General features: G+C 41.7%; 2 protein-coding genes and 1 long non-coding RNA gene across 3 annotated transcripts in view; all 3 read right to left on the bottom strand.

Moving 5' to 3' along the window:
- LOC145446091 (uncharacterized) overlaps positions 1–23,949 on the bottom strand; it is a 171,287-nt gene that overhangs the window by 11,582 nt on the left and 135,756 nt on the right. The window lies entirely within an intron of this gene.
- LOC145446084 (ras-related protein Rab-12-like) lies at positions 1,970–6,424 on the bottom strand. The gene is made up of 7 exons (XM_080324269.1): positions 6,164–6,424; positions 5,678–5,823; positions 5,157–5,217; positions 4,920–5,058; positions 4,034–4,120; positions 2,685–2,786; positions 1,970–2,387 (listed from the first exon to the last, which is right to left on the bottom strand). Exons 1-7 carry the CDS (start codon positions 6,310–6,312, stop codon positions 2,262–2,264), a joined length of 810 nt encoding a protein of 269 aa, XP_080180395.1. The 5' UTR covers positions 6,313–6,424; the 3' UTR covers positions 1,970–2,261.
- LOC145446074 (uncharacterized) lies at positions 11,072–20,837 on the bottom strand. The gene is made up of 6 exons (XM_080324257.1): positions 17,665–20,837; positions 16,759–16,857; positions 16,271–16,692; positions 15,465–15,625; positions 13,237–13,630; positions 11,072–11,952 (listed from the first exon to the last, which is right to left on the bottom strand). Exons 1-6 carry the CDS (start codon positions 17,798–17,800, stop codon positions 11,449–11,451), a joined length of 1,716 nt encoding a protein of 571 aa, XP_080180383.1. The 5' UTR covers positions 17,801–20,837; the 3' UTR covers positions 11,072–11,448.

Here is a 23,949-nt window from a genome sequence, read left to right as displayed (position 1 = left end):
ATTTAGTTACCGTGATGCGGGCCGGGGCTATCTTGATCGGTCGTCATGACTTTCACTCATAAACGTGTTGGAAAGATCCCTAAACGACTGTCCGTGTCCATGCTTAACAAAATCCGAAGTCTGAGAAGGGAGTAGGAGTAGTTCTGCCTAAAATACTGTTTAGTAGTGCCAGTATACGAAACCTACTTGAGTATCCCGCCGGCCATCCAACAATCGACGAGCATGTCCAATGTCCATATGCAAGTCGAAATACAAGAAATTTTTACAAATTGAATACTATTCCGCCCTCAAGATTACCTGACCTATCGATCTCGCCTTCCGTGACATGCCACCCCAATTTTTGTCGCTTGCTTTTTTGTATAGGCCTACTATCTTTTACTTTTCATTCGGTTTGCATGCCTCCTCTTTACATCGCCTAGCCCATGGGTTCTCAGCCGCTCTTCGCCCGTGGCCCATTTTCCGGTTTGAAAATGTTCTGTGGCCCATCTCTTATTCATCCCAAAGTCATATAGTCCCGTTCAAGGCATGGTCATCGCTGGCGCCGATATCCCTATTTCTCCAAAATATGCGCGTTTTCTCTAACTGATCATTACAAATGTAGATCTTCATATTGATGAAATCGCGCGAAGCGTGATGAAAATTGTCAAGTAGAGTAAATCTCCTTCAACAAACAAACGACCAACCAACGAAATTTGGGCCCTTTTGAGCTTCCCCTAATTATGAGTTTTAGGTGCGGCAGTTACGGCCCTGGTAGATCGTATAACTCTTGTGTAGGCCTACATTAATATGGCCGCTGTTCCACTCACGTCGCGAAACCCAATAATCTAATCCCCGCCTCCACTAGGTGATTGGGTTTTAGTTCTACTATGGTGGGATTGGGGCTGGTCCAGCTTCAAGCAATTCTTTGGTGAAAGGGATACTGCACAGATGTCGAGAAAGAATATTTTAATGTTCAAGCTGTACAATGTAGGCCTACGTATAGTGTGTCCTGTATCTACTGAAGTTGCGATGTCAATCATTTCATATGAATCTTACATTATCTACAAGGATTTCAGGGCCGGAAATTTTAAACCAACTCCAATACATTACGATTCGTTGCGGTGGTGCCGTTTACTTCGATAGGGAGTTGATAATTGATAATAAATTGCGATTATGGCTATTTTGATATTACAATATCACGACCTGCCAAGGCACCGTAAATCTTCTGCAAATGCACTTCTGTCCCAGTTTAATGCACACCCTTTGCAACGGCATACGACACACGACCCCGCTGGAATACTTGGTCACTTCAACACTAACTTCAAGTTAATTTATAATAGAAATTATTTTCGTTGCCGTCAGTGGTAGGTTGTCGTAGCCGGTGGATAAAAGCCACCGTTTCCCCTCCCATTTACGACTTGTAGGCTACATTATGAATCCATACGTGCCACTACGTCCCATTAGAGTCGGATGAAAAACTTAACGTAGCATACGTATAATTTGATAATATGAATATATTTTTGAACGAATAACATAACAAATATAAAAAAAAAATTCACTAGTTCTACAATATTCCAAATAGCTCTGTGGCCCACCTAAAATGCTCCTGTGGCCCACCAGTGGGCCATGGCCCAGCCTTTGAGAACCCCTGCCCTAGCCCCTATAGGCCGTGGTGGGTGTCTGATTCCAAAGACTACTCCAATTCGTCTCGACACCTTCCTATCTTTTCATTTGTCGCAATTTCGTGGTGTATTTGAACTGATAAAAATTGCTAATAAACCGAACCGAGATCTTGAAAAAAGTGGAAGTAATTCGATACTGATCAAAGATGTGTGGGTTGCACGTTAGCAAGCTGCCTCATGTCAATATTTTTCCTCGCTGTAAGCTGCTAGGCCCTGATGGACTACATCAATTTCAATCTTCAGGACTGCATAGCCGGAGTCGTATGTTGCGTTGCAAATGACCCCAAGATTCCGAGATCTCTCGATACTGCGTTGTTGCAATTTTATTTTTGATAAAAAATTGATCTAACTCAATGATTAGGAGTTCAGCATCTTTCTTTAAAAGCGTTAAATAGATCATGTCAGATTTATAATTGAAGGAAACCATTTTACGGAGGAAGCAGGACGCAGCGTGTACGTACAGAATAACCGTCACCAACAGGTGAAGCCATTCCGACCTAGATGCAATAATGCGAGCTGCATGGTAGCGATACTGTTGTATATCGGCCGCAACGAGGTATTATTAGCGGTGCTCGTGATTGATGCAACGTTTTCGCAAGCCTAACAACATCGCAACGTTCGCTCTGTTGACTTCGTCTGTTCCGTACTTGACATAGGTACTTCTTTGAGTTGCGTGGGTCTATTGGTTTCGGCGATCGTACTTCTTCTGTTTTGCTTGATGGGATTCTAGAATGGAATCATATAGGGTTACACTCAAACTAGACTATTTGAAGAGAAATGGCTTCTGTTGCCTGTCGGGTGCGATAGAATATGTCTAAGCACGCTCTAATTGAAATCAATATAGCCTATAATAGCTGAGTTCACAAAGTTATTCGATTTTAGCAATAACCGTTCAGATTAATATATCTTGAACATGAGATGCGGTGTTTCTAAAGATAATTGAATAATGTAAATATCACGGAACGCTCATGTCTCACGAATACAATTCTTTGATGCAAAAAGATAAGACAAAACAAACCCTACCTTTTTTAATACTTCCGCTATCAAATGTAAGAAAACGGCTTCGACATTCATATTGTTTTTTGCGCTCGTCTCGTAGAAAAGGTATCCACGATCCTGCGCGAACTGCAATAAATCGCAACATATACTTACAAATGTATTAAACTATCGAATGTGACTAGTCACATTCGATAATTAAACTATAGAGATCTCTATAATTAAACTAATAACCCAAAGGTCTCAAACACGCGGCCAGGGAAGTCCGTTTTTGCGAATTGCGACCTGCAACAATATTTTGCTATGCATTTCGACATTGCGTGTTAATATCACTCCATAAGCTGGCATAACGTTATTATTATTTTGTCAATTCGTGAGCTTGATCCCGCTTCTCTATAATTCTCCGTGCGTGCAATTCCAACTGATTTTTATCAACTTTCCTCTGTTTTTACCGGATTCACGTATATCATCCAACAATCGGAGTCAATGTAGGCTACGCAACGCATAGATCTTGTGTATGCAACTTTTTACGTGTAACAGAATAGAACTAAAGTGCCTCACATCAACTTTGTGAAATTGTAAAATATTCTACCCATGGTGCTAGATTGCCAAATGTCGGAGTCGCGGGTTGATTGCAGCTTGTGGATTTTATGATGAGACGACCCACTGGTCCAGTGTTTCCCAAGGTGTGCGATACCGCCCCCCCCCCCCGTCCCCCCGATTGGCGATTTCGAGAAAAGATGGGCCGATAGGGGCCGAAAAGTTTAGAACGTACTGTGAAATATATTTAATTGACAAGGCCAAAGATGCAAGTGAAGACTGCTCAATCTGCATATTACAAGAATGTTGACTAAAAAAAGTCAACTCAACGGAAAGTAGACGCGGAAACCGGTTTCCGAGCACCTAATCGGAAAATGACATTTTTTGGTCAATTCACCAGCTTTCAGAGTGAATAAATTTCCCGTATATATCTCTTTTCCGGGTTTGTAAATATGGGGGTGGAGCGAAAATTTGTGTCGAGCTTGATAAGTGGGCGATGAGTCGAAAAGGGTTGTGAACCACTGCATTAGTCTATACCCCTTAATCTTCACATCATGCAATATTCCTACTATTTCCAAGTGCAACAACGTTCAGTCGAATTTATGTATTGATATCTTTCACGATACCGCGAATTACCACAAGTGAATAAGGCATATTTGTACGACGCGTGCGAAATGGCAAGCTGCTGGGTCGGCTTTCAACACGACAATGAACACCGCCATTATCAGTGCTGCGGCCCGTGGCGTCGTCCACAGTGTGAAATTAGCCCGCAAGCACATTCAAGCCTGAGACCCCTGAACTAACACATCAATGCGGATATCCAGTTGTATACTAACCTTACGCGCCTTGCTGTGGTCAACCTGGTTCCTTTTTAGATCGTACTTATTTCCGACGATTGCAATTACTGCATCGCTTCTGCCGTACTGCGAGAAGATATTTAGAGCTTTTACCCTTGTAAGAGGAATGCTAGTCCATATCCATAGTCAAGGTTACATTTGAGTGTCGTGTAGCTTATTTATGCAACGCATCACCCCATAAAACTTCCGGCTACAAAATGGAACGAGAACGATCGGGAAAGCCCCTTGTTCAAAAGCGACATATCAGATTTCGTGGAGTCGCAACAACATTATCCGAGAAAAATTAGGATAAAAAACACAGCTATAAATTGGTCACCGAATCATTTAAAAATATGATTCTACGTTAGCCTACAATTCTAACAAGACGTTTAAAAATGACACGCTTAGAGAAGGATACAATACAGGAATATCCTAACAAAGGGATACGGTAGGTATTCTGTATCTCATGCTCTCGGTATGTGGCGTCATGTTTGTCACAGAGGAGTGATGTACAATCGCAACGAAAACGAAAAATCCGAACACTTGAGACTTTACTAACAAGTTTTACGAACGAACACTTCTGATTGATATACCCATGGTTTTTCAATCTATGGGTAATAGCCCTCGAGTGGTTGATGCCGGGTGATAGGTTTTCATTGAAGGTTATTGTACTGATGCCATGTTTTTACTAATTTAGTGGGCCGTGAGCAGAAAAGAGTTGAAACCCCTGGCATCAATCAATTTTCAATTTTTCGCATCGCTTAGTTAGAAACTTAATATATAATACGAAATGTTAACTCATAAAAAGCAATCTACTTCTTGCAATTTGTATTGCAATGGCTATTGCCAGAGCAGTAAAGTGGACAGGCAAGTAGATTTGTCCTACTTCTTTAACAAGATCCAGCCAGCTTTGCAAGTTGTCAAATGTTTCAGATCGAGTGACGTCATACATAATTATAATTCCCCGAGCTCCACGGTAGTAGGCAGTGGTAATACTGTTGAATCGCTCTTGACCCGCGGTGTCCCTGTACGTATCGGGGTAGAATGAAAATAGCATGTGATGTTTGCAATTTCAGTGAAGTCTTGATCGATTGCCGCGGTGCAATTCCTCTAGAATACTCACCATATCTGGAGTCTTATTGATTTGTCTCCCACAGTGATAGTCTTCAATTTAAAATCGATACCTAGGGCAAAGTTATGTGGAATATCACTCCTTGGCCGGTTGAAACAATTTTGTCAACACTTATCGAGTGATGTGGTCGAATTCCTCCAGTATTTGTTTCAATTATTTCAAAGGCATAGGCGTATGAAATCATTTCGTTCACAAACACACATAAATCGCAGCTATCGTATTTTGTAAACAGCTGCCAAATCGGGAAGTTTAGTGTTGAAGTTGCTGCATGTGATATCTAAGACGCATTATAGTTAGCGGAAATTATACGGCAAACTTTCCTGCTCATAATAGTCAGGGACATTGGTCGAATCCATAAAGAGTTATGCGATTACATACAGTACACAGACACACGCCTGCTTCGTCTGTTACATGCTTTTCATATGGGAAGAAATCAATTTCAGAGTGGTTTGGCTTTGTCATGCATGCAGACTTTTAAACTTTGTAGCTAAGAAGTACGCAATCGATCATACCTACAGTGGATGTTATGTCCCCATGGAATACGTCGTCCGTAAACCGCTCCATAATACAAGTCTTGCCCACGCTCCTATCCCCGATCAAGATAAGTTGGATTTTGTGTTGTGGAGCCGGAGACATAGAACCCGACGGAAGAGGAGCGCTGCGAAATAGTCACGTGTAGGCTATCATCGTTACATTGCAACTAGTTGGTTAGTTTCTGATGTGTAGGCTATATATCATTCAGATCATTTTTAGCGTCTCATGGATATTCAATAATAATATATCAGACGTGTATGTCGTGATATCGTTGTAAAATATGGCTACTTAACTAGACGTATACGTGAATGCATAACTTCGAAAGTATTTGAGTAATCACATTTACATAGCAATATGAGACGGAAGCCAAATTAAACATTGAGAAAATGCTGCATATGAATTCACCCCACATGTCTGTAATAAGCTCATTCACCAAACGGTTAAATTTTGCTGTTACAACTTACCTCGGCCTCCTCCTATGCGTCAATGTGTCATGCCTTGCGGTCGCTAACTCACGCGATACGTTGCTGCGCGTACGTCTAATCACGTGGTTGATACCCGAACCTTCCGAACTCGACTTAGGCAACTGTAGGCGGTGTATGCTGGCATCCATCAGGAATAATTCAGAGACCTATATAGCTATTAATGTCGGCAAACTAAGCATTACTTCACTCTATTCTACGCATTAGGATAAAACCAACTGTAAAAGGATGATGCGAATAAACAAATCTGTACTGTGTGCACTTGTGACGTGTACACAGTGGTATAGCAGCAGTGCAGATGTATATATTGTAATCCTAAATTAAATACTGATTCTGCATCGCTCCAATTAACATGAATTATTTGGAAAGGGAACAAATTGACCAGTCAGCCGAAAACACCAGCTGATACTATTTATCGTCTTGATGCGAAAAACGTATCGATAGAAGATTAAAATTAGCGTCTCGCTGTGCGTTGTCCAACTCGGACAGTCGCATATATATTAGAGTAGATCTTCCCGGAATGCTAATGCCACACGCTGCATTAATTCTTATGTTAACTAGTCCATGAATGTTAGATTACTCCCGAGTGATTGCACGATGATCTCACCGGAATGGTGGGGTATGACGTCACAGGGTCTATTTATAGATACAGCGTAGTAACCGTAACAAAGTCTATATACCAAAACATTTTGGAATTTACAGTGCCATTGAGAATCGCCTGACGTGATTGTATATATGTATTATATGTATATTGTGTCTATATAGTTGTACATTTGCAATGCACTGGATAGGTCTGTACTATGTTGGAATGAGACGAACGAAAATGACCCGCTCTCAAATCTCCACTGTGTACGAACGCTGCGTACGAACGGCAAAATAATGGATGTGGTTTGGTCTTGCAATATCGAACTCCTGTCAATGAGGCTTTTGGGGCACGATGACATCATTTCCACAACTTTCAACCTTAAACCATTCCTATCTGCTCCGACATGTTCGAATCCTATCAAATAGCTAGCTATGTTGCTATCTTTATCCAATTGACATATATATACCGAATGAAAATAGCAACATGTCGTGGAAGTTGACCACCTACCTCGCACTTGTATTAACGTGGCGAAGGGAAACGCCTAATTCTTACAATCTAACTCGGTCAAGTCTGCCAACACCTGGAAACGGAGCGATTGTACGTCACCTTACGATCCGGTATTGGCTGAGCGGAGTTATTCCCCACCTCGCGATTCCCAGTCACCAAGAATACATACACTCAGGTTGTTGCGTTATGGAGATTGGTTATGTATAACCTTCAGTTTGGTAACGATCCAGTAAATATGTACAAGACCCTTCCTCAAACATTACTCTTCTTAACGTTAAGATACCGAATTGAATTCAACGTGATCGCTGCCAGAAAAACAAATAACGTTTTGAAATGATTCGGTCATCGACTCGCGAGAGCGTCTCATCTGGTCTTGTCGCTAAAAACGGAGAGAGCAGAACGATTGTTCTTGGACAAAGCACCAAGAAAAATGCACGAATACCAAGTTGAATTCGCGGTTGACTTGTTCAAGCGAGGTATGGTGAATGCCAATGCGATTTCTGACCTCTTGCGTTAACATCGCGTCGTGAAAATGAATAGGCTATCCTACTGAAGTCATGACAACATATTGGTGTGGCGCGAGAGAGACGATTGATTCACTACTTTTCCCACACAGTTCGATAATATGGGGACCAACGTAGGAATAGCGATGCTTGAAGGCACTATTCGTGGTCGTCAGAATGAGTTTTTAAAATATGAAATATTGATGAGGTTATATTTTGGCCGCCTGCATTCGTGGCACAAACTTGCTTACAGCCCTTGCAAAGTGCAACGATCTTCATTACTAATCTCAACAATATCCCCCATGTTACACTGAAATCATTGCGACTACACGCTACAACTGTGAATTCCTTATGAGATTCACTGTTTATGCGCGGCCTCCCGCGACGGCAAATGTACCTAACACGAGTCTCTCTAGGGACAGGATAGATATTACTATCCGTTCCGTTACTACATCTACTGATGCTACCACCAATGACCAACTACTGCTCCATCTATAAAATCCCAGAACTTGGTGTACATCACGTATCTAATTATCACATTATAAATTGATGAGAAGTGTGCAAACGTTACGCTACAGCGGTTAACCAGCAATGATGTGTCAAGACGAAAGTTACTTAGCGAGGCACTTGCCGTTAATTTAATATGAAATGAGCGGATTTCATAATTTGAAATCCTATTCAGGATTTGACCTCCAAGTCCAAGTCAGATACAAGTAGGGTTGCATTCAAAACAACAATCAATTTAAAACATAATGACGTCACGAATAATCAATTGTGATGTTATAGTGGCTTGACATTGACAATTGAAAATATAGGGTAGGCTAAATATAGCTCCTTTGACGAAATAGGCTTACAACCCCTGTCATGGTGTCATTTCTAATTCCATGATTTTATAATAAATTATTAAAGACTTAGTCACCGTAAATACTATTTTATTCAAATCCAAATTTTTCTACTGCAACAACTTCGCTTATAGTGGTTGGAATTGAGCCAAGTTTGGTGCGCAACTGCGCATCATCTCTACTGACAGCCTAACAATTCTATGGGGTTGACAGGAAAATTTGAAAATTTTATTTTTTCATTTTTTAATGATAAATTCAAAACTTTCTACTGCAAGAATATCGCTTCTACTGGTTGGAATTGAGCCAAAGTTGGCGTGCAGCGTTTTATAACCAACCTAATAATTTTATCAAGTAGTCGGTGAAATCTGAAGGAAAAGTTTTTTTTAACACTCCTACTGTACAGCTACATGATGCAGTCAGTTATTATCATCCAAAATATGGGACCTAATGCGAAGCTTCGAGAAGTTGAAACAAATTGATATGGTACAATAGCCTACACTACTCGTCTACATATCCGTGATAATATAAACGCACAAACTGTATATTTGTTCGATTTAAATCATACAAGAAGATTGGTGAATGTGAGCACTGCAGAGAAACAGAGACACATTGCTATTTAGATTAATATTCTACTACTACTTCGCAGGGTTGTAATGATTCGAGTCGCGATTTTTTGGTGACTCGACTTGACTCGAGTCATTTCCCATGACTCGGACCAAGTCATATGACTCGAAACTGGGTCTACCAAGACAGGCATTTCATTGTAATTTCGAAGAATAGTAAAGTTATCACACTATTGTTATTTCGTCTATCAGTACCTATACTTGAAAATGCGACCAGAAACTGTTAAAATAGAGAAAAATTAGTATATTATGATTGCGAAGCATACGATATCAGCGAGCAGAGTTGTAAATAGTTGGTTTCACATGACATTAACTCAGAACTGAACAGTCAACACAATGACTTAGACTCGGACTCGACTCGGTGGTGAATTGAAAATGACTCGACTTGACTTGAGTCAAAACTATGAAAGTGAGATTGACTTGTGACTCGGAACCTTGTGACTTGGTTACAACCCTGCTACTTCGACAGCGCAAGCTGTGATCGTTTAGTTTGCTGTCAATATTTTTGTGATGTAACAATGGAGGATCAGTTATAACGTAGAATCAGTGAATGACTGGTTGCTCTCACAAGTGACACCGACGTGTCTCGAACAATCCGAACATACACAATATACAGTGATATATTCGACAGCGTTTACTTGATGACTTGAAATTGACTCGTAAATTATACTCCGAGTCACAAGTCAATGCACATTTTTGAAGCTCCGACCTCCGAGTCAAGTCAAGTCAAGTCATTTTTCCAAATTGACTCGAGTCAAGCCAAGTCTTACGGAAAAGTTGACTCGAGTGTGACTCGAGTCAAGTCATGTCTCGAGGCATCCCGACACTGCTTGCTGCGCTCTGTTGAGTTGAGTGTTCCGAGATTATTCCCCGCCGTATCTATCTAACCGCCAGAGGTCGCTAGGACATTTTCACTGATTCATTCGAAGGTTGCCTCGCTAAGCAATTTTCCAAACCCTTTTCCGTTTATGGGGGATTATTTTATCTAGCTACATCTAGATATGGATGGTTATCACCTCCTCGACCGAGTAATTATCATGAAGTTAACAAAATTGCTAAGTGATATCGTCGAATTTTTCGATAAGTCAGCCAAAGAACTGAAGAATATCAGTGTGCTGGAATTATCATTAGACAGAATACAATCATAAGTAATTGAATTCAATCCAGCCATGAATCACCATCGGATATCCACCGAAATGCGAGCGTACGACAATAGAAGGAAATTGTAAATAATTCTCTTGACCGCACCCCGTCTCCTGGCTTTGATACATAATATGAAACTCTCGTTATAACTATGAGCATGATGAACCTAGTCTACGGGGTACACCTACACTGCAACGTCCGATATTCACACACATTTCTCGCGAATTCGCATTCGAGCAACGAAACCATTGCGCCCTCGCGACATGATTATTCGAGCGACATCCTTGTGTCATAGACAAGTGCTTTCGTGATGATAGTAAATCTGGTCGCCACGATTTCGTTGCCTCTTCAATCACACTCTCAACTTCGCTAGGCCACTTCTACCCAATCGACTCGTTTCGGAATTTAAGCCATCCAGATGCTAGTATGAAGGACAAATGCTAGGACAGCAATTTACGCCCGCTGAGAGCATAACGAATGCCTGATAGACGCGCCCATTCCTCTGAAATTGTGTAACGTAGGTAGTGTTTTTTCAGAGTACTGAAGTAGATTTGCCAACTTAATAAACTGCTATGGTTTGAGGCTACTGCTACTTCAATATATTTTTAGGCAAAACTTGGTCCCTGCTGCCTTGCAAATTCTGCGCTGTCCTGCAATCGATATCAAGCATAAGCAGACAAAAGTCATAATTTATGTGAGTTTTAATAAAAATCGTGCGGGTTGGAACGTGAACCAGAAAACAATGCTAACAGACAGTCACACTGGCAAGAAAATTTTTGACGAGAACCCGTACCAAACGTCAAGTCTTCAAAAAGATTGTGTAACATCGACGCTGTGTTTAAAAGATCCACATCGAAACCGACACAGAATCGTTAAGCACGGTACCGATAATAATATGCTCCAACGGGTATTGATGTGAAATAAAAGTATAACAATTCGCGTTTAAAACGCGATCAACGCTACCGCAGTGGTCGATAACACATAGCAAAATCAAGAAAGGTACACAAACAGTGTATTGCACTGAGACACGTAAAATGTGGAGGCGTTACTTGGCCGCCGGGAATCATTTTCTAGAATCTCGAATTGATAAATTGTCAAGGTCGAGCAATTGATGCTCGCTGTAGTTCCTGGTCGGATCGATGGCGTGTACTGACAACTGTGGCGACGATATGCTCAACCCTTTCGATATGGCAGCGTTGTGCTTTTTAGAACTCCGGTTTTTACCGCCGCGGAACGACCTTAGTCTCGTGCTTAACCGCCCTCTGGTCTTTTGCTGACCCTGCTTCCCAGCGTCTATGACAGGCACGTGCCTGTCCAAGTCTGGCATGAGCCCGTTCGAGTTTTGAACGTCCCACTCGCTCTTGGCTGGGACGCTGTTTCGTCTTTTGCCGAGAGAGTTTTTGTGGCTGCGTCGCATCGAGAAGCGGCGGAAAAGCGACGTGGAGCGCGGCCTCTGTGACGACACACTGGGACTGGAGCTGGCGTCGTCGTCGGTCGGTTTGCGCTTGTCGCCGCCGCCCAGCAAGCGGCGGAATATCTTCCACGGGCTTTTGCTTGAAGACTGCGTCTGTAAGTGAACAGGAATACATTAATTACACCGGAATATTCGGACCATACAGTAAACGGAAATCGTATGTTTCGTCGATTTCCACCACAACGCAGGGTGCAAACTAGGCAGGCGGCATTTTTTCGTACGAAAGTTTTGCTTCTACCCCACTCCAACGGGTAAAATGCATTAATTCTTGTGTGGATATATCCCAGAAGTGGACTTGGTTCGCTTTTCGTGTACGCAACCCACCCAAAAGGCGTAAAAAGATCGCTTCACCCCTGGTACATATTTACATATCGATTGGTGTACCAGATTCTGCCTAAACGGCTATTCCAATGGGCGAGGAAGTGGAATTAGGTGCCAGAAATTGCCGATGGCCTGATTTGCTATGGAGGAGATCTGCGCTATGGTGGAGATCTGCGAAATACACCGACTTTATGTCTATGTATTTTCAGTACACTGACTTATGTCGACAGATACTGTTTCGGACTAGGTGAAGGGGATTTCGGATGGGGCACGGGGTGTGTTCGGGGTGTTTGGGTATATATCGAATGCTAAGGTCTGCTGTGCGAAATCATTCGATTATCCTCAAGGTAGCATTCGGGTATAACTCGACAGAGATCACCTCGCCAAAAATGAGTGATAGGTCATTGAACCGATTGAAGGGCGCAAATAAACATTGGATGAGTTTACATCTTGCTAATTCCTTCACAAACACCATCACACCAGGTTTCCGAGAAAGAGAATTGAGGTCGGTCGATACCTACAGCGTTACAAAGTTTTCGATAGAGCAAACACGTTCTTGTTCAAGTGTCTCGGGTCGCTATATATCGTCCAAACAGCGTAAGGTGGGAGGTTTCATTCAAGAACAGTGTATGCGTACGAGAATTAAGGTCGGTCAATGCTGCGTTGCAAACTTTTCGATAGAGCAAATACGTCCTTGTTCAAATGGCTCTAGGTCGTTGTATATCGTGCAAACAAGCTTAAGGTGCAATGGGTCAACACGTTACCCATTACAATTTTTCCTTTGCATGGCAACTTGGCAACCGTATGCGTTTTGCATTGATGAAAATATTTATGGAAGAGCGAATATAGTGTTGCAAATTGCAATCATCAACACCAGACATGCAAGGCCTGCATCGCAAGCTTGTGACGTGAGGTTATCAGTCTGAACTGGACGGCTTATGCTTGACGACATAGTTCAATTGAGTTTACAGGTTATGCGCGTTGCTCAGATATCCCAACGCTGACAACGAGGGTACTCGAAGGAAGAGTAGAAGCAAACAAACAAACTCCACCAACCTTTTCGTTTGAGAATGATTGCGTTTGAGACGAATTGCTGAGCCAGCTCCACCTATTGCTGTCTCCAGTTACGTCCACGGCATACTCGTCAACTTCCGAAGCGAAGCTCCTGTTTTGCGATTCGCTCCACGTCGCGTCTGACGTGTTGATGACGTCACAATGTAAGTCCGTAGTCATCATGAGGTCGCTCGAATAATTGTTCCGTCGCGGCTTCAACGTGTTGTATTGTCCGAAAGTGTTCTCGACGATGCTGCTTTTCGAGGTTTTACGTTTGAACGCGCCGGACCCTATCGAGTCTGAACGTGAATGCATCGGATCCACGTCATCCGTGTAAGTGGAGGAAGGCCGTGAGCCATATGATTCTATGCTTGACTGCTTGCACGGTTTGCGATTTCTGAAAGGATATCACATGATGCCAATTATGTTACTTATGCTATGTTTTTTTTTTCAATTAAAGGTTCTCGAATGAAACACTATAAAGCAGAAAGAATATCTGTATAATCTAGGAATATTTCATTAGCGTTGTGTTGATAATCGGTTATTTTTACGGTCGAATTTGTCTCCGGGTCGCCATGACATCCTTATTTCCAAGATGTGTGCATATTTTAACTCTTTCGACGCCGAGCTAAATTTGACGATTGTCTTCAAAACGCCGCGATTTTCACCAAATAACCCCAATTTCAACCGATCGTAACTTCGTCGCTACCTTAGCTACCGAGACGTACCTACGTCCGTATTGTAGCCGCAAACGATATCTATCTAATGATGCGTAACGTGCCTTGATTGATGATGTCGTGTTGCTAGGACAGGCTTCGGTACGAACTGAAGTTTTGCTGATTTCAGGCGCGCTGCTGACAAGGTATGGATTTTGTTGGTGTTTCTATGGTACTTATAGATTTGCTGTGACGTTGTAAATTTCACAGAATATTATTATTATATTATATATTGATATTATATTATCCTTATATCGTTAATTCTTTTTCGATGGCAATGCGGAGGTTTAGAGCCTTCGTAAAAAACTGCTGCCGACATCATCTTCGGCCGTCGATGCTTCAAGGTTATCATTGTGACGTCAAATCACCAATAATGGCTCGAAATTTTGACTTCTGCTGGTACCGGTACTCAAGTTTGTTTTTCAGGCGCAGTAACATACGGACGGAGTCTATTTGTGTACGATTACAAGCATCGATCTGCACAAAAACATCATTATTTGTCACCGTTGAGTCCTCATCATCTCCCGATGCAATTTTACGTTTGAAAAACTTGAATAAATACGTATATATTGGTGTGAAGTCTGTGTTGTCGCAGTACATGTACTGCCTTTGTGGCTTCAGTAGATCCGTATATTAACTTAACGCGCGATGTGTCGCTAAAGATTGGTGATAATGATGTAAAATATCATTAGGTATTAACATCTGTTGAAAATCATTACCGTCGTGGAAATGTATAACAAATAAAGTTACTATTCCGTACAGGTAATCGAGCGAAATTGCCTGTCAGTAGCAAGTCTTGAATTTTGAATTCATTACCGCACAATGCCCCGACTGGCATGAACGCAAAACGGCATGTCAGATTTCCGAGACAAAAATACGCTCTCTCGATTTAGCGAACATATGGGGATACGCGGCGTTTTGAAGACAATCGGCAGCGAACATATGGGGGATACGCGGCGTCGAAAGAGTTAAGGGGTATCATAGGACTTATAAAACTTTATAAGACTTGTCCCGTCCTTATTTTGCCTTGTATCCTAATCTTCGGCACTATGATGGCGTGAACAGCTGATATTGAGAATGGGCGAAGGTGTTGGCCGCTTTTTTATTAATCAGTTCACAAATTTTAAATTTTTTAGGGTTAAGCTACTACGGTTTCTGACTGTCCGTATTTTTTTGTTCATTCCCGTTTTACAATTTCAGTGCGTTGTTATATGCCGTTCGCTAGTCCATGCATGTCATTATTATGACAAAATTCATTCTATATTTCGAATTTGGATAACAGCATTTAATGACGTTGGCTTCTCATGAGTTTCGATTGGAATAAATTCGGCACTATGAACATAATATTTGTTGCGACGTGATAGGCCTACTCGCGATTTGTTCCACGATCTATTCGTGGTGGCGCTCGTAGGATGAGTGTTCTACTCCTGGTTATTTCCACCACGTGATATGTAGACCAATCGATGACTGAAGAGATGATTATATCATTAGTCAATAATGCTATTGAATATTTACCTCCCGTATGTTCCGTACGACGATATTGTATGGTTTTTGGCTTTGGTTTTTCGCCGGAGGCTGTTGAAACCGTTGTTCTCATCCGGCTGTTTCTCCTCTTCCGTCAATCTTCTGCCCAGCGTTGACGCGTGCCTATGCCGTCTGCGGGTATGCAGGATTTTCTGTAACGGTAAACCCGTTGAGATTACGAGGAACTTCGACGATATCGTGATTATGTACGTAGGATTGCTGGTGAATGATCGACAATGAACAGATTGACTTTCTGGATGCTGTTCCGATGTACATGAAATTGCCACAGGATTTGCCAACTTGTACTGCTTGCTTAAGTGGTTATGTCTTAGGCTACTGCCACTTTAACCTGGAAGAACTGTTTTCAAACAAAAACTACTCACTTTTAACAATTTAGATTTTGAAAAGCAGAAAGTATAGTTTTGGGATCAGTCTGCATCATGCTTATGAGTGAAATTGTCACGAGAACCGCGAGAAATAGTCCTGCATCGTGGTAACTAAATATATTTTCGAAGATACGACATTAGTCAACACATCTTACAATTTTTGAATTTTGCTAACACTATGCGACTCCTCGACAAATCTACTTTGGAGACTATATAGTTACTCGAGTACTGTTCAGAATTTTCATTTTCTGTTTCCACTTGAAGTAGTTTTGACAAGTCTTGCTAATTGCTACGCCAACGTTTACTTGTAATTGAATAGTAATTTACAGTGTTACTCTTACTTAGCAATGTTGACTACGTTGACCATATCAGCCGATTAAGAGACCGCTGAAGCACGGTTTGTATGCTCACCGCGAAATCCAATTCCGCGTATTTCGACGCCGAGTCTCCCGGGCTTTTTACTACATCCGTCTCGCCTGTCTTCGTCGGGGTCTTGAACGTCGAAAAATCAGGCAGGTTTTGCGAGTCTTTTGATAGTCCCTCCGTGGGCTGTGTCACAAACTCGATGACTTCATCGTATTCCACGTCACCATCCAAAAGCGACTTTCTGTTCTCGTGTTCTTCCAGCGGAGGCGGATTGATAAGGTGGATAGTACCGTAGCCGTCGCCGGCACTCAAGCGCGACGCATCATTGTCTTTTGAGTTGTCGCTAAATCCCATTCCTGAATCAGTCGACTCCGCGTGAGATAACCTCGTTTCCCGTGACTTATCTTTGGCGACCGAGCTGGCAGACGCGTTGGCAGAATCATCGACTGTCTCAAGCGCTTCTATATCTGTCGGGTGATATGCACTGATTGACATTACGCTCTCTAAAATTATCTGAGAGCCGTGAGACTTACTGTACGCGGCCGGGTCGTAATCGCCGTCGCTGCTGTTCACTCCGTCGTCTACGTCGGTACTGTGGCGATCGTCGCAATACCTTTTATTTGCGGCACCGTCTAAAATCAACACGGAGTGTTTACCTTGGTAAAAGGCAGCCGTAGTCGCTTTTAATTATGCTTTCGTTACACGCAGCGTCGCTGACACTCTCTTATCGCTCGATCGCGATGTGGCGTGCGTTCCGTACCAACGGAACGTGTTTGCTCGGTTTATCAATAATCGTAAATATAACACAATAGACGTTCCTGCTAAGGAAATGGCAGAGGTTTGTTCGCAGCGAAAATATGCGAATGTAGGATTTCAAGGTGGCGAGATGTAGTGCCAGGATAAATCGCCCCAAGAGATTTGAAACGGTCGTGGGAATGATGGCAAACTGTTACAGGTCATGTTACGGCGTCTGGGCGCACGCTGTGAAAGAATAATGCCGCTACGGCGGCCGGCGTTCATTACAAAACAGTCGATTTTGTGACAAGATTAGTAGAGCGCTGTTTTTCGGTACCGCGCTGCCGCTAGATCGTAGAGAGCACAACAGATCATGCTCGTGATAAACCAACCCAACCTACATAACACAATATTTGGTAATTCGATTCCACTAACGAAAGAGATATGGAAAACGTTTGGATCTGCTTATACTACCTATATATCCGACACGCAATGAAGTGGAACTACTTCCATGATATTATCTACAGATTTGAGAAGCGGTGTCGGCAGCAAACGGCACGGAACGTAGGATTACTTCCATAAAAATAACACAGTCACCGCGCTTGGCGTAATCCATGAAATTCTATTCAAGCATGATGAGCCTTCTATAATAATTCGACTCGTGTGAGCGATCACCAACGGCGTCCAATTATAGCATGACTTACTGGGCGCGTAGCTAATTTCTCCCATCACGTGGTGTTGCGACCCCGACGTTTTCTCCTGTACCCGATAGGTTTCATTCTTGAGGCCGTGCGTCATATTTCTCGTTACGTCATGTAACCCATTGTGATGCAACATCATAAAATCGGTATTCCAACGCTACGAACTGTCTAAAACCTCTATTTTACGTAAGTTTTCTGTAAAATTTAGAAATGGTGTGGTAAAAAAACGATTCCGGACAGAAAGTTCTCGATTCCCCTGCACAATTGATGAGTATTTTGTGTCAAATTTAACTCATCGTCATGTAACACCACAAAACATTATTAGAACGCTACGAAACGCCTAAAACTTATTATATTTTACGCAAGTTTTCTGTGAAATTTCGAGATGTGTTGTAACAACACGATTCCTCACAGAACAGTTCTCGATTTGCCTGCATAATTAATAAGGATTTTGTGATAAACACGTTAATAAAATCCACAGAGAGTAGGGCCGATCTGTCAGTCTTAAGGTTGACAATAAATATAGCAGCGAAATAAAAGCGAGCATGTGGCGTACACAGAAATGCGACAGTATTCCCAAAGCTACAAAAACGGTTCCGAATTAGGAGCGAGATAATGGTCTTAATACCAAATTATGAATATCGCACAACGCCCAATGAAATACCATACACTGCCTCATCGTAACCTACACTGGGGTGGTTTGTCTAGGAAGTTTCTCGGCTATTATTGCATGCGTTTCAACGTCGCGGCTATTCGATACCGTCCGTGTTGTGCAAACTGCGTAACTTGGCACTGGTATGTTAACTGTGTCTACACCGTAAAGTGACCCGTAATCTAAGGCATGATAAGAGCGAAACGGAGCTTTGAAATGAGTAGCACACTCATCGCTTCGCTACCTGCCATGAGGATACGACGAAATCGATATCTTTGAGAGGAATTAGGAACTTAGAACGCCACGGTGAACGATAAAATCAAAAAGTTATTGTCGCCTGATATAGCGCGTATTTTTAACGGTCTATGCTATTTTGGCGAAACCAAACACACGTTTTACATCCCGGGCAAATAGGACTTCCTGAGAGGAGATACTTGATGTCATAATCGATTTGATTCTCTCGCGTAATTTTACAGTAGGGCTATTGATAAGGTGACACTAGTAATCACCGGTCGCGGGACCGTATTTGTCTCTGACAATAATAGTAGTAATTGCGCTAAATGATTCGTACCTATGGTTCTAAACTGTCTGAAGGTCTCCTTCATGATTACACATAATCAATCGCGTCACGAGAGTTGTAGAAATAAATTAAACCACGGTACAGGAGTATGGGATGACTTAACCAGCTTCCTGTACTCTTAAAAACACGCAAGTTCAGGAGTTCGTGTGGATGACATAATCAAAACACTTTCAATTTCCTCCCACCAATATGTCAAGGCACGTACTCGCAGTGTCACAAAACTATATTGCTCGGCCTGGTGCTTTGCCTATAACTGTTTAAGTGTTCAACAAGCTTGCAGCATCAGTCGCTTTCATTGCACTCTGATATAAACCATATTAATATGGTAATATAAAATCTAACCGCGGCCGTATCAGCTGTCCCTAAACACCCTAAAATTCTGTCTCTGCTCTAATAAGCACATGCCGCTACGAACAAAATAACTATACTGCTCTTAAAAGTAACCCGGAACATCGAATCCATCACATCAAAGTCGCGTAGGAAGCTACGGAAATACGATGCGAGCATCCATCATCGCATCGCACATTTTTAGGAGACAGGTATGCACATAAACGCAGTAAAACTCCATCACGTTTGGCATGTCCCATATCATTATTACCCGCGAATTAATGCCGTTACTATATATACGAATTATCGCAAAATCTCCGAAAAAGCCCAAGGCGACAATATTGTCATCAACAGCAACATGACCCGGGCGCGATTTCACCAAATGTGACGACGCGACTGAGACAAGATTGGTGAGACTTCCACGAAAGGCGCGATCAGATTTCGGCTATAAGATGTTAGATAAACTCCCATTAGTCTAAGATTACTTCGAAGTATGATGACACGATAGATGGCTCGCACGTATAACGCCCAGAAAAATTTCTATAAAAAGAACTCAACCTATATATTGGCAGTCCATAAACCGATGCTCAAGATAAATAACCTAATAGTTATTCACCACCAACTGCCTCAATGACTACCTCAGTTATGCCACGGTCGTCACACAACAGACAATGCCACTAGAATAGGTTCCCAAGAATGCGAGAGAATGATCGCGTACGCGGGATAGTCATAAACAGACTTTTTTCACGTTCATAAACACGGAATTCTCTTCACTACATCCAGACCGTACGGCTGCCGTGCTAATCTGCGATTACTAAACCGTGTGGTTGCCATGCCGTTGCCGTTCATTCGATGGGCTCAGTAAAAACCAATACAACTGTCGGCTGGTTATACCAACACTTCAAGTCAGACTCTTCGACGCGTACAATGCTTTGTCGCTCTCAACCGTTATTGATGATTCGTTGTCTAAACTCATTATTATACTGAATAATATTTGCCCACAAAAATTCGGACAGTAAATTACATCGTAAAATGAATAATTCATTCCGCCTATCAAATACGAATAGACAGAATTACTGCCACATGCAGCAGCAAGTCGCGAGCTCTTTCGATATATGTCTAATGTCTATAGCTTCCCTTGGTGGTAAAATTTGGAACTCGATCGATATAGTATTAATGGATTAATCGCGAAGCTTGAAATTCCGTAATTATAAACTAAACATGTTCTCTTTCCAAACGCAATAATCAAATATTTTTTATCCTACGTAACAGTGCGACTGTGCGAGGTCACTTGACTGCGAGGTATTTCTGTATACTTCATCGGGTCATAAATAAATCCATTGTGCGTACCCCCTTTGTGATATAATGCCAATCTAGTTCCGATTCTCAATTTTGAATGCAAGGTGGTGGGATCTTAGTGTGTATAACTCGCAATGAAATGAACTAGACCATTGCCCTGTGAAATGATGTCTGGTCTATTTATTGAACTTTCCAGGCGTGAGAAAGGAGAAAGGAAGTGAGTTTGTATTTCAGTTCCGGGGCGAAATCCCCACATTCACAAGCAACGGAGGATACTTTGATAATACACTTTAGGAAGACCCAAATCGAAAAAACATTGTCCAGAAACTAAGTATAGGAGGAGACAAGTTTCATCAAGGACAACCCATTGCCTAAGAAACGATTCATTTCTCTAGTCGACAAAGCCACAGTCAACACATTTCGGGTACGGTACCGCTAGCACCCTCATAAGTATGGTCGTGGAGCAATTCTATTTCGACTACTTTTAACAAAGGAATCTGTCTGAAGACGGCAGGCAAATGTAGGCAATCAACACATTACCTGCGTGTATCCAAATATACAAACAATGTAATACAGTCGCATATCCCCATAACATGTAGACTGATGTAGTCGATACCGTTAAACTGCAGCTAATCGCCAATTATAGCTATATACAACAGATAAAAAAAAACACTGAAGTGTCAATAATCTTATAATTACTTCGGTCGCTATTTAGATTAAAATCAGTAACTGATCACTGGGTGCGTGGTTACTCTGGGTAGTTTATATTCATACTAATATGCGTCTCGTCATACTGGTACACTAACATATGATAGAATTTCGTAAACGTCATTTAAAAACACTGGCAGTTGACAAAGGTTGGAATCTTACACAAGAACAAACTCGGCTTATCTTTTATACAATAGATGCAATAATCAAGCTGCAGATTCACCGGAATGGCTTGTTGACGTAGAGTAAATGAATATCTGGAACTATTTATATTTTATACTCAGTCTTCATAGTGGTGGAAATACAGATTTTAAGTGACGTTTTCATACCGGGCATCATACAACCCTGAAATACCGGGCCATAATACAGTCTGGTACGTTCGGTATTACGGAGGAAATGAGTTAATATGCGTTTATGGTGACAGCAATGCATTAATCTATAATTATCTGTTGATAATTGTACATAGCTCTTAAAACTCGAACAGTCTTTCTCTGTAGTACTAAATTGACGGGTATACCATATTGTAACTGTTTCACTGTTTGGAGTTCAAAACTACTAAATGATACTGTTTTTAATGGTAGAATGCAACATCGGTATTGCATCACAACGTAAGACATCTATGGACATTCTGGACAGCTTGTGACCTCCGGTTGTTCGATTGCCTTCACTACGATAGTCGTTACCGACAAAGGCGATATCACGCGACACAAGTGGTACCTTCTGAAGAGTCGTCTCGTGTTCCACCTATCGCTTGAAAACGCAACAAAGGCCATATTTTTTACATTCCCAGAATGACAACACGTCTTTGAAATTGGTCGAACGGAATTCATGTGGCCTTCTTACAAGCTAACGTAAACTTTTGATAAATCTCATGTCTAGATTGTTGTGTCTATACCTACATGCATATAAAAACAATACACTTTTGATTCTGACAACGGCTTGGAGCATCGGGCACAGTTGGCTATGGGAAACATCGCCCAGACTACAGGCATGTACCAGAATAATAATACCATCCAATGGCAAACTACCCCTCAGCGCTACGTCTTCTATCAAGGCAATGTACCTCTTCGAAAATTGTATTACCATTTAGCTTTACTACAATTGACCATTAACGCGATACTCGATATTCAGGCGCCCGGCATTCTTCGAAAGCAGGAGGATGTATATTGTGGGAAAATATTCGCGCCTCTGTCATTCTTTGGTGTAAAACTCATTAGCAGGATTTCTCTACATGTATAGTACTAGCCCGATTCGTTGCGTCCATTCGTCACTGACGCTAATTAGTGGAATTCGATTGTAACGAATCTACACCCGGCCCTTCAATATTTGAGTGGTAAAGTCATCGTGGTGAGAGAGGTTGTAACAAAACACAAGATAGCGACAACGTAAATTGCTGGAAAGGTAAAACAACTTCAAGACTGGTCAGTGGCCATCTAAGACTCATTCTAAGAAAAAATTCACTGCACAATTTAATCAACACGGCATACAGAACTCAATGCCGCGAACCTGTCAACAACCTGAATACCGCAGTAACGAGATTGTAGGAAGCACAATATACATACCTATTTTGCTTAGTTTACATCTATAGATGGGACCGGACATCAGGCGCAATTTAAAATGAAATTGGCGATAACACAGTAACCCAGTTCTTCGCATGTAACAATGAGATGAATAGGCTTGCTACGCGCTTTGCCTATCTATACCATCCGCTATAAAATACCATCCGCTCTAAATTATGAGAAGCATGCAAATAGCTTAATAAAGAAATAGCGACGGCCTGTAAGCTTAGTTGATTATTTCTGTGATATGACGATCTAGATATTTCTGAACTAGTAGCATTGTCAAACTATAAAGACACTTACATGAGTTGAGTATGTCTTGCCATAAACGACAACGCCGAAGGCCGCTTAATAACGATTGCAAGAAAATTAGTGGAAAAGTAAATCTAACTACAGCATGAATGAAGAAGTCAAGTCTCATGAAAATTAAACGTAAAAGACAACGTATCTCAACCTTTTCATATGTCTCGTTTTGGCATCCACACTTCAACCAGGCGACAAGGTTGCCTACTTGATTAGTACGAGATACTTCCATTTGACTTAAGTTTCAGGAAACCGGATTCTACGTGCTTGTGTCCAAAGCGAGCTGAAACGGGGCGTAAATATTTAAATATCGTGGTTTTTCTAAATACGAAAATTCCTCAAATTACTAAGCAGCGTTGTGCAAGGTCCTGCCGAATTAATCATGCGGTTATCCGCAACTTCTGACTGCCGCACGAAACAAACTTACATGGCTTCAGCTTCGGATTAGATTTGACGCTTAGGATTTTGCATTCCGCGATTCTAGACAGCTGTTTCATGTACGGTACTCCAAAGCGCAGTATACTGCGCATTATGGTTACTTATATTCCAGTTTTCATCGACAGATAAACTATACTATATGTTATCATACAGAGATACACATGTTAAGTGTAAATGCACCGGCATCGAAATAGCGAGTAGGTCTATCGTGGTTCATACAAATTGACGGCTTGTCATAAAATTGTATATAAGTAATCCGTACTTATAATCTTAACAAACGCTGTAGATTCAAAAGCTGAAATTAACCACATTCTTAGTAGATTTATCTAATATATGGAATCGTAAGTATGGGAGTAGGCGTGATGCTGACGAGCAAACCACAAATGCATGAGAATTCTGGCTGAGGGATCCTGTATCTTGAC

This window comes from Botryllus schlosseri, chromosome 9, assembly GCF_051294905.1.
Source record: "Botryllus schlosseri isolate E-star chromosome 9, Bs_hap1, whole genome shotgun sequence".
Taxonomy (NCBI): domain Eukaryota; kingdom Metazoa; phylum Chordata; class Ascidiacea; order Stolidobranchia; family Styelidae; genus Botryllus; species Botryllus schlosseri.
This window is presented reverse-complemented; position numbering and strand designations above follow the sequence as displayed.

Excerpts from the sequence above, each read along its gene's own strand:
- LOC145446084 (XM_080324269.1), bottom strand. The coding sequence starts at position 6,312 with ATGGATGCCAGCATACACCGCCTACAGTTGCCTAAGTCGAGTTCGGAA. Across the intron at positions 5,059-5,156 it reads TCAATAAGACTCCAGATATG|GGACACCGCGGGTCAAGAGC; the intron begins GTGAGTATTCTA and ends CGATACGTACAG. Across the intron at positions 2,388-2,684 it reads TAGCGGAAGTATTAAAAAAG|AATCCCATCAAGCAAAACAG; the intron begins GTAGGGTTTGTT and ends ATTCCATTCTAG.
- LOC145446074 (XM_080324257.1), bottom strand. The coding sequence starts at position 17,800 with ATGATGTTGCATCACAATGGGTTACATGACGTAACGAGAAATATGACG. Across the intron at positions 15,626-16,270 it reads ACGCGGAATTGGATTTCGCG|AAAATCCTGCATACCCGCAG; the intron begins GTGAGCATACAA and ends TTACCGTTACAG. Across the intron at positions 11,953-13,236 it reads AATCATTCTCAAACGAAAAG|ACGCAGTCTTCAAGCAAAAG; the intron begins GTTGGTGGAGTT and ends GTTCACTTACAG.